Source organism: Hetaerina americana, unplaced genomic scaffold (genome assembly GCF_022747635.1).
Source record: "Hetaerina americana unplaced genomic scaffold, ioHetAmer1.1.p SCAF_4, whole genome shotgun sequence".
Classification (NCBI taxonomy): domain Eukaryota; kingdom Metazoa; phylum Arthropoda; class Insecta; order Odonata; family Calopterygidae; genus Hetaerina; species Hetaerina americana.
Window position 1 is genome coordinate 82,505,254 of NW_027286985.1, and position 11,271 is coordinate 82,516,524.

The 11,271-nt window shown below is 39.9% G+C and overlaps 1 protein-coding gene across 1 annotated transcript; it reads right to left on the reverse strand.

The window, feature by feature from the left end:
• Positions 1-833: 833 nt before the first annotated feature.
• LOC139692269 (uncharacterized) lies at positions 834-10,954 on the reverse strand. The gene is made up of 2 exons (XM_071590348.1): positions 10,848-10,954; positions 834-2,551 (listed from the first exon to the last, which is right to left on the reverse strand). Exons 1-2 carry the CDS (start codon positions 10,949-10,951, stop codon positions 2,005-2,007), a joined length of 651 nt encoding a protein of 216 aa, XP_071446449.1. The 5' UTR covers positions 10,952-10,954; the 3' UTR covers positions 834-2,004.
• Between the last annotated feature and the right edge of the window lie 317 nt (positions 10,955-11,271).

The window sequence follows — 11,271 nt, forward strand, 5'->3', positions numbered from 1 at the left end:
AGTGGCTCGAAGGGACAGCCAAAAAGTAATTACATCAACTTCTGTGGCTTTGTTATTTTCCCCTCAACCATTCCCTCGGACACTTTTGTTCAAGACTTGGATAAATCAATATGTACCGTAATAACATTGCTTGTATTTTCACTGTATTCTTCCTTTTTATTATTATTGTACCCTTCCTATACATTCACAATAAACCTCCAAAACTCTTTTGAACACAATTAAAATCTGATTATCCAACTTATTCACAACATTTCTCGATTACACAAATCTTGGAAGGAAGCCTGTTTTCTTCTTTCTTCATTCTCTCTCATCCAGGTCCCTCGCCCATAAACAGAAATGGTTTCTTTTATTTTTTTAGTTCCCTGGAAGCCACCGCTAGGGTGTGTGGCAGTGAGTGAATACACACCAGACTAATTTTGGGAACCATGGAATAATAAAAACCTTGCCCTTTATTTTTTCATTGCTAATTCCCATATTATATTCCTCCCCCCCCCCACCATGCCTTTCATAACTTCCCCTTTTAAAATATTCAATTATATTAATGCTATAATGAGATAATTCGCAAATCTTAGAATGCCGTTCACAGTCCCAGATAAATATTCATACTTACGCTTATTCCTTGAAGTGCCTTTTGAATTTCATCTTGGATACATAGGTTGAAAAGGAAGTGAAGATTTTGCTTTTCGTTACATAAAATAAAAACAACCAAAATATTTTGAAAAGAAATTTATTCATCAAAAGTATTAAAAGCTCGTGCAAACACGACAAAAGCATTTCTAAATTTTATTTCTCGCAAAATAGAAAAAAACTAAAGAATTAGGTTTAAAATCGGCGAGGGTAGAGCGCTCACATGGAGGAGAACCCTATGTAAATACATGTAATGGAAAACGAAATAGCCTAGACCGTTAACTTGATTGGCACTAGGTTTGTTTAAAGAGGGAGGTAAAAAAAAGGCACAAGTAAGGGGAAGATAGGAAACACACACTAGGTCACATGGGTTTGTTTGGGTAATAGTGACCCACGTGTACCTCAATCACACACAAACAAGGCAAAATTAATAAGTAAGGAAACAAACTTACAACCTCTCGATCACTATGGTGTGTTATGGAATAACAGTCACTCTCGCCAATCGCATTCACACACACACTCGAGGTTTGGAAGGATATCTCCTATGCCAGGGACCAGTAAATCACACAGATGAAAACGAAAATACTAAGGAAGGTAGTAGATAGCGGGAGTAGGTAAGTGCCTTGAATTTACATACATGTATGTCGTGTTAGAGCTAGACGTTACAACTGTGTAAAAATTTTGATAGTTATTATGTGTAAAATATTAAATTAAATAAAGAAAATGACTAATTTACAAGTGCCAAAAGAGATACTTTTTTTGTGGGAAAACCTTAAGGATTTTGAAGCGTTATCCTATAGAAAAAACCCACTGCAGGAAAACACCCACATAGGAAGAGGGGTGTGAAAAACCTGCGTAAACCCTACTGAGACATATCTAATTGGTGAATAATTATTATTAATAAACCTGATAATGGCGCTGTAACGTCTACATTGGTTGTGATTGATGAAAAAAAGAGTTTGGATGAATACGAATATTATTCTTTCTTGATATTAATTAATTCAAAAAAACTGGTAATCCCCATTTGATGAAGTTGAAAATTGTGTGAACATATCTTTCGATAATTCCCCATTTCGTTCGATCCCAATTTTTCGAGGACATCTTGAGGACGTGTGCGGAATTGAAGTGGGCTGCTAATTGTAGTGCCTGTTGTGGTGCTGTGCTTGTCAGGGGCGCCAAAGAAATGTGCCGTTGTACAATAGTGCAGAGGTTGTACATCCAAAACTACCTAATCGATTGGTGTCCATCAATAACATGTCCAGGCCTATCAATCCGATCCAAAAGTAGAAGGAATGGAAGAAGAAGACTAAAGTCAAAAAGAATGAAGGATGTGAAAGAAATCATATGGCGGTAATTCATTTCCACCACATTGTCTGTTTAGTACAGACGACTTCTTTTTCCACGCTGACTGTCCATGGCGATGCTACAGGTCCCATTGGACGCGGCATCACACATTTTTTTCTTCAACGTGGCGATCTCAGAGGGGACTATTCCCAAATCCAGGAGAACCTTGTCATTCCTCTCGTCCCATGCTCCCAAGGATCCCACCACGATGGCCCCCAATGTCACATTTTTTCCGGGTGCCAGTCGCTTCCTTAAATTTGTCCTCTCTTTTCTGTACTTGCTCATCTTGCCCTTCCTGGCGGCCATCATTGTCTTCTTGTCCCCTCCGAAGGGGCAGGTGACTTCGGCGATGGCCACCGTCCTGCGGAAATTATCGACCACCAAGAGGTCCGGTCGGAGGCGGGAACGGGAGTATGGCAACTTCCTGTCCACATTCACCTTCACATGGCTCGGCAGCGCGGCCAAAATCTCATAAATAACATCATCGTGGCGCTTCTTCATGCCTTGGGCGTTTTCCATGTTCTGATTCACCTCGTACTTAAAAGTTTGTAGTGACCAGCCTTCCCTGGATTTCGGCTGCCTGTGAGGGATCAGAAAAAAATTCGTTTATGATATTGATAATGAGAAAAGTCACCTTAAATTTACTAATTGCCGATTGAAAAAGTAACGACAATTATATTTAAATCATTTTTGTAGTTTAAACTCAGTTTTTCCCAGCAGTTGACTTCGGTAAGAGTAGTAGATTTAGGGGAGGCTAACGACAGCTGAGGTCATTTACGCCATTAGAGATGGGAAGGAAAGGAACAAGGGTTGATAGAAACCCGGCGTTGGAAATAACCTACTCAAAGCGAAAGGCGCCGTAGTTCAACGTCCCATCCAATGGACGGCGTCAAAGTGCTCTCAACAAAGTACCTCAAGTCGGGTTATGTATACCACTGAAAAAATCTGCAATCTCCAGGGTTCGAACAGGACCTTGTGGGTGGAAAGCCAGCACGCTAGCCACCGCAGCATCCATTGGCTTACTTGCCCGTGATTGGATCGGAGCCGTTTCTAGCAAACGAAACCTATGTTGAGCTGAGTACAGTTAATTCCAGTTGTTCCCTTAGCAACAATACCATTATTCATAAAGAATTTAAGATAACTACGATGTCGCGTTTGATGAACCGAAATTTTCTACACACATATAAACACATACACGCCAACGCAAAAATTCGTTTAACATTGGATCGATGGAGTATGGATGTGCTGATGGACCTTTCATGGATTAATTTACCCGTTACTAAGTGATGTTCGCACGCAGATAAAGTAGTTCTTGAGATCATTAACAAATGGCAAGGGAAAGCAGGGCATATGGTTACTTAGGGGATGATCAATTTGGATATAGGAATGGGAGCGGCAAGCGTGATGCCTTTGCAGTAATGAGATCACTAATCGAGAGGGATATAGAAAAAAATCAGGACGTATTTGCCGGTTTCGTAGATCTCGAAGAGGCATTTCATAGAGTGAATTGGGAAAAACTAATGAGTATATTGCAGAAAATAGGAATAGATTGGAGGGGCAGGAGACTAATCCGCAAACTGCACATGTCTCATATTGCTCAGGTGCGAGTGGGGAACGGAGAGTCCGGATGGGCAGTGTCAGGAAGAGGTGTAAGGCAGGGTTGCCCATTATCACCGGTGCTGCTCAACTTATATTATTATGAGGTAATTTACCGGTTGAGGTAGGTTTTTGGATGGACACAACTACCAAATAAATATTTTGTGACTCCTAACAAAACACAATCTAGCAACCTACTCTACATCAGGTCCCTCATCATCTCTGGGTACTTCCCTCCTCCCTTCATCCCGTCCAACATCCCTATCTTGTTCCTGCCCTTACCCCGTATGCCTAATATTCTCCCCTCTACAACACCCCACTACCGATCAATCCTTCATCCATTTTCCTACCTCCTTAGGATTTCTCCCAACAAACCCCTCTCCTCACCTACCATACCTAGTACTTCCTTATTTGTTTCCCTTTCGGTCCATTTCACCTTCTCCACACCCACATTTCAAAAGCCTCCAATCTACTTCTATCATCGTGCTTCAGTGACCACGTTTCGGCGCCGTATGTAACTACGCAAATAGGATTTCATAAGGAGGAGGCAGTTGAATACAGGGACGTTGAGTAAGGATGTTAAGAAAAAACTCGTAAAAACTTTGATATGGGGCGTAGTACATATGTACGGCGCGGAAACATGGTCACTGAAGCAGGATGATAAAAGTAGATTGGAGGCTTTTGAAATGTGGGTGTGGAGAAGAATGGAGAAGGTTAAATGGAGCGAAAGGAACACAAACGATGAAGAGCTAGTTAGAGGGGGCGAGATGAGGGGATTGTTGGGAAAAATCATAAGGAGACAGGAAGAATGGATTCAAAGCATATTGATCGACAGCGGGATGTTGAAGACTGTAATAGAGGGGAGAATGTTAGGCAAACGAGGAAAGGGCAGGAACGCGATAGCGATGTTGGACGAGACGAAGGGAGGAAGGAAGTACTCAGAGATGAAAAAGGGCTTATCGTAGAGTAGGATGTTGGGTTTTTTTGTTACGAGGCGCAAAGGAAATGTTTGGTTGTTGTGCCCATCCTAAGCCTACCTTAACCGGTAGATTACCTAGAGTAATAAATGACTTAATTAGATAAACATTAAGGATTGGAAATGTAAAAAATATTTGTGTCAATATCGTCGCCAGTTATATGTTTTAAGACATAAACGCCCAACTAGAATGGGCCATTAGTGTGTAACCATACACCCCATAACGACTTGGGCCAAATCAATAAAAAATAAGATTTTATTTTAAATATGGAGAGCATTGTAAAGGCACTGGTCTCTATTTGTGGAAGCCTTCCATATTTGAAAAGGCATAGACAGTGCTGATGAAATAATTTTTTTCTTTGAAAACGGCCACTCCTAAAGTGGTTGTCCATAAAAGCTGCTGTGTTGCACAAAATGCGAACTTGAATGTTCGATTTCATCGTACATTCGATATTCCAATCGGACGGTTTGTAAAATGGCTCGTAGATTTGAGTCTAGTTCCAGGAAACCTTGAAAACGTCCCCTGAGCATCTGTAAAGAGTTTCATCATTTGAAAGTGTTTATGGCTGAACTTTCCAGGCTAGTTTTCTTGTATTTTGACTTTCTTAAATGTGCGTTTAACATTGGGTCCTCTGAATCAACAATAGATGTTCTATAATATATATGGAAAAACCTGTTTATTTCCCTGTGCCGGTTATGGCTTCCCAGGAAGATGTGGTACCCGAAAAATTACACAGCTTGGGTTCAGCTGATGGTGCCCAGAGAGGCGAGTCCGGGCTCTTCAATTATCATTAAAATATAAAATAATACCCAAATTCTTCGAAAAACTTACAATTGATACGCTTTTGATAATTATCCTTTTTAAATATAACGTAGATGTTATCCTACGGTACCTCGTTCGCTATGACCGTCTTATATACAAATATTTTCTTAATAAAATTTTTTGTCTCAGGCGTAACTTTGTGGAATTTGTATAACATATTGAAATGAAATAATTTACTTTGTAATTCCACACACTTTATTTAAAAGGCGCGAGCCAGGTTTCGACGTTGATCGTCATCATCAGGTGGTCCTCGACGACGACATGCCTTGCCGGTTTTTCAAGCGGCTTTATTTTTCAGAGGTCGCCTAGTTGGGCTTATGCTCTGCGTCACAATATTTAGTTCCTATACTATATATAATAAATGTGAAACTCCAATAGCCGTAAACAGCGTTTACGGCTATTGGAGTTTCACATTTATTATACTATATATTACTAGCCGTAAGAGCTCATTTCTATCAATAGTTCCTATATCTTCCTGGAGCACTACCAGCGTCGTTGTATTGCTCTCTTTTTATTTATTTAATTATTTGTTTCGTATTGTTTAGGAGTGTAACATTATTTGGTCTCTAATATTTTTCATAGGGGCCTATTTTATTTTGTTTGGTGTATGTCATAGCCCAATTGGTGTTTTCTTTTAATTTATCAAAGTATATTTTCCACTTTGTCAGTAAGAAGTCTGAAAGTTTTTCTATGTTTGTTTTTGGTATACCATCTCATTTTCTTCCCGGGAGGGAGGGGGGATACCAAAAGCCAGCCTCAGCGTCTTCCTTTCTGTACTATTTAATTTATCCATCAGGGATCTACTGACTCCATCCACGTAGGTGCTGCGTGGGTCAATACTGGTCTTATTACTGTCGAGTGTATTAGTATTTTCATGTCTTGAGGTGTGGCGTTTTGTCTGAGAATCGGTGCCTGTGAGAGAATTTGTGAGAGGTGGTCCTCATAGAAGCAAACTTGCTATATATACCTTCTGATCAAAGGAGGGGGGATGGTTAGAGGGGTAAAAAGGTTACCAAGTAGCTGGCAAAATTTCTAACTGCTCCAAAGCATCGAGCCTTTGAACTTTATTTTCAAAATGAATAATTTCAGTCAAAAAGTCACTTTCGATGAGGTGCTTTGCCAAGAGGGATGTTATGTTCTTATTTTTTACACATGTTTGGTGTTCTTTTATCCTTTCTTTCAAATTTCGTCCTGTTTGCCCAATATACTTTGTGTAACATTCTGAACACTTTAACTCATACACTCCACTCCTCTCATTTTTGGGGACTTTGCCTTTTGTGTGAGAGATCAGGTTCTTAAGGCATGAACGACTGTAAAAGGCACATTTAATTTTTTCTTCAGGAGAACTTTTCATTACGTTTTGAGAAATAGCCCTTAGATAGGGTATTCTTCGCCAATTGGCAGTGGGATCTTTAAAATGTTCGTGGTTGTGAATGTGGCTTAAGGCTATTTTTGTAAGTTCATTCCGGTAAAGTTTATTAATTAGATCTTCTGAATAACCATTGAATACTGCTAGCGTTTTAATTGCATTAAGTTCCTTATTTATATTGAATTTTGACGCAGGGATAGTGGTTAAACGGTGGATCATTGCATGAAATGCCGAAAGCTTTTGGGTGAAGCAATGCCTTGAAGAGGAATTAATTAATTGGTCTGTATACATTTCTTTCCTAAAAATGGAACACTGTTACCCGTCTTTGTCTTTATAAATGGATAGGTCGAGGGAATTCAGGGAACCTTTTTTCTCTTTTTCACACGTGAATTGTACATAAGAATTGATAGAATTTAAAATGCACTAGAAACTGATCTAGTTGCCTATCAGAGCCTGTCCACACCCCTCCCACTCCTAAATCTACTAACTCTTCTAAGTCAAAAGGTGTAAATCTCCTTTCTTCCCAGCTACATTGTAACCTTTTTACCCCTCCAACCTCCCTCTCGGACCAACTCCTTTGATCACAAGGTATATATAGCAAGTTTGCTTCAACGAGGACCACCTAATGATAACCTTCAACATATTCAATTGTTCCCGGCTTAACCGGGACGTTTAACGTCGAAACCTGGGTCGTGTTTTTTAAATAAAGTGTGTGGAATCACAAAGTAAATTATTTCATTTCAATATTATCTTAATATTCGCCGTGGAGGTGAAATAGCCGACTTACCTTCAACACTCCGGGAAATTGTTGTTTGCTTCACGGGTTTCAATTATAGCATAGTCTTGTCAGGCATACCAACTTTGAGTCAATGAAAACTTAGATATGTCTGATCCGTAATGATTACGAACAAGTCTGGGGCGCGCCAGCGGCACGCAAATGTAGGCCGCTCCGGTGAATAGAGCTCACCTCTACTGGTTTTCTTGGGCGTATAATTTCAATATTGTCAGGGGATAGAAGGGCGGTTGAGTACGTATATGATGTTTGTGTGAAGAGGAAACTTACAAACTAAGGCTAAGATATTTAAACATGATTTTTTTTGTATGCATATATTTTTTACGTTGATATAATATTTTTAATTTCATTTTTTTGTTCGTTTTTATTATACATATATATTTTTTGTAATGATATGTTTTGTAAATTATTATTATTATTAATATGTTATTTTTATATTTAATGAAGATTTAAATTTAGTTGATCACAAGATTTTGAGTCTGAATTGAACATTTTTGATTTACCAAATTTAGAGAAGGGACATGAATAGGAAAGACAGGCATAGGAAAGACTCATAGGTGAGTGTATGTTGTAGGCAGTGTATGTGCTTTCGGAAGGAGAGAGTCATGGCTCCAGATATCAATCAGCAATTTATTTCCAGAGAGTGGCAGTCTCTCGTAAAAGATTTTGACAATTTGTAGCAGAAATCCTGAATTTAAATGAGATGGTGTTTGCATATCTGACGTATTTAATACGGGTACGTCAGCTAACGCGGAGAATTAAGCGGAGTGTTTTATTTAGAAACATTTCCATTGATTTAATAATTGATTTTCGTTTGGTAAATACCTCACATCCGTATAGGAGTATTAAAACCAGACCAGAATCCCTATTGACTGGGCTTATTTGCCCTTCGTTTCAATGCTGCTTCGGTGCGACTACGTCCACCCCTTCAGCGACAATGTGTGTGCAATCGGCACATAAGGAACAATGGCAAACGAAAGTGTAAATGACGAACGTGTACCTTTCCAGTGTTAGTGAAGGAGAAGTTGAAAGAAAGATGGCCGAATGAGCAAGCTATATAGCCGGACCTTGGCGGAGTGGCTGAGGGAGGCAGAAGAGGAACGGAGGCTGTTAGTTCAAAACGGGCTCGCAGGGCTTTGGATATTGCGATTCGGGTGTGGGGTATGATGTGCATTCTTTTTAAATGAGTGTTTAGTTTGCAAATGTTGGTGTATCGTGATGGTGCGGAGATCTCGGTGACGTCCGCGTACATGTATAGTGTAGTGCGCGGGCATGTCATTGACGTATATCCTCTCTGGTATGGGAATCAAGGTGACGGAGAAGGATTTTGGACAGGTTAGAAAGGAGTGTGATGGGACGGCTGTTGCCGGGGTAGGTGGGGTCTTTTCTGGTTTAGGGATTAGGATAACTTTACAAATGTTCCAGGCGGAATAGAAGGAGGAAGAAAGGTAAATTTGGTCGAAAAGGTTCGGGATTAAAGAGAGGAATATTTGGGAGGATAAGGAGGTTTTGAGAAGGACGTTGTTAATTTTATCCAGGCAGGGATGGAGTCAATGCAGGCCTTGATTTCCTGAGGGTTGGTTAGGGTTGAAAGGGTACTGAAGGAGGATGAAAGGGAGAGAAGAAAGGCTCGTATTCGGGAGCCCATTGGAATCAAGGGAAATTCCGATAAAACGTTATCTCGTGACAAATCATACTGAAATCACGTAGAGAATTCAATACTATCAGCGAGACAAAACAGTTCATGCGGGCGTTATTTGCATGGGCGTAAAATGAAAGGATTTTTGCATGACCACTGTGACCATACACCACTGTGGATATGGGTTTGCATGTATGTGTTGGTTTTGAATGTGGTTTTGTTCCCTCTTACGGGTGGTGACCGAACACCCCCCGCCACAGGCCCTTTCGGGGTATTATGTACTCGTAGATGTAGATGAACAGTAATTCAAGGAGCTCAGCATTAAGGACGCATTTCAACTCGTGAAAAATCTGCCTTGCATTCGACTTCTATCGAGCAAATTTTATAGGCCCTGCATTAAAGATGGAAAACCAATATTTATTCTTTGAAATGTTACATTTTCAAAGGACGCCAAGCGGGCGTGTAGCATAATATGTTAAATTCATGAAACAGGACAGTGGATGGTGACATGAGCTGCCATTGATTAATCCTCTTTATGATGCTTGAATGAGAAAAACAGCGCGACTTCATCTGTTTGGATGTGTGATTCTGCTTTAATTTGCGCAAGGAGGTGGGGCAGGGTTTACGAGTACCTAATCGTGCTCCGCACGTCGCAGATCAAAGCCAGCCAACGAAACTAAGCAAAAACCCACGCATTTTAAAAATTTATTCATATACCCTGCAAGCCACCGCTAGAGTGTGTGGCAGGTGGTTTATACAGACAAGACATTGAAACTTGGTGTCTGTCGGCCAAGTTCTTGTGTTATTTTTTATTCGATAATTTTGCGGACTTAAATTGGCCGTGTTCATTTCAAATTGTATCCTCTAATAACGCACCAGAGTCAATATTCCCGCACTTATACCACGCCTTTCACGAGGAGCACATATTAGGACAATATGCGGATCCGCTTTCAAGAAATTCGGCTACATTAAACGGGTGGTGGGGAATTGTAATGACAAAGTTAAAGAGAGGTTTTATTTTGCTCTAGTTAGACCTCATTTGGAATATGCCGCAAGTATTTGGGATCCTTGGGAGAAAATTTAGCAAAAAGAATTATATAGATTCCACAGAAAATCCGCTAGATTCGTTAAAAATTGTTTTCATAAGGACACAAAGTGTGACAGGTCTCTTAGGGGATTTAGGCTGGGAAGTACGAAGAGAACAAGCGAGACTTAAACTTTTAGCAAGGTTCAGAGCAAACGAGTTTAACGATGACACCAAAAGAATTATTATGGCCCCACGTTACTTCAGAGCTAGGAAGATCAGACCACAAAGATAAAATAAGGGAGATAGATTCCAGTACAGATAGATACAAATACTAATTCTTTCCCCGGACAATAAGAAATCATAATAGTAAGAAACCGAAATCAATGAAGAAATATTAAAAACACTTAATTTACGAGTCGGAGCAAACATTGCAAAGACATCAGGCATATTTGTAAGTGCACGTTAGTTTGTGGGGTTTAGCATGAATGTCTACCTTGTGTTGTTGGCGGATTGCATATTTTTTCTAAATTACGGTTAGTGTACCAACACACCCCGCCAACACAGCCTTGCGGGGTACTAAGTCTATGCAGAGAACAACAATACCGTTCGGAATAGCGAAACGCTCCATTAGGTTCGACCATGCGTTACTGTACCTCTTCGAGTTACTCATCCTCGCCTTCCTTCCCTTAGATCTCGCCTTCGTACGACGCCTTCGTCCAGCTGACACAGCTTTACTCTGAAGTGCCAACTTCACCATCTTTTCACGAAATACTCTCCAGATGGATGGCTGAAAAAGGCAATCAATTTAAATAATTTTGCTTTTAAATACATACTGCGCGGTAAGATAATTATGCTATAAAGTTCATCAAAACGTTTTAAATTCAAATTTAAGAAGCCAAATTCTAAGAAAACTACTATGCTTAATATATTTAATACTATAAAAATGTATTTTGTTTTAATTTTAGCTATATATTTAACTTTAAAATGCATTTTATTCGTCTCAAACTATACACTCCCATCTAGCGGCGTCGGTTTAAAGCTCTTCCTCATCTTTTCGAGTATATCAACCAAACCACA

Bases quoted from the DNA above. Each gene is read 5' to 3' on its own strand.
- LOC139692269 (XM_071590348.1), bottom strand. From the start codon at position 10,951: ATGGTGAAGTTGGCACTTCAGAGTAAAGCTGTGTCAGCTGGACGAAGG. The intron at 2,552-10,847 runs GTACAGTAACGC...GATCCCTCACAG, and splicing joins AGGATGAGTAACTCGAAGAG to GCAGCCGAAATCCAGGGAAG.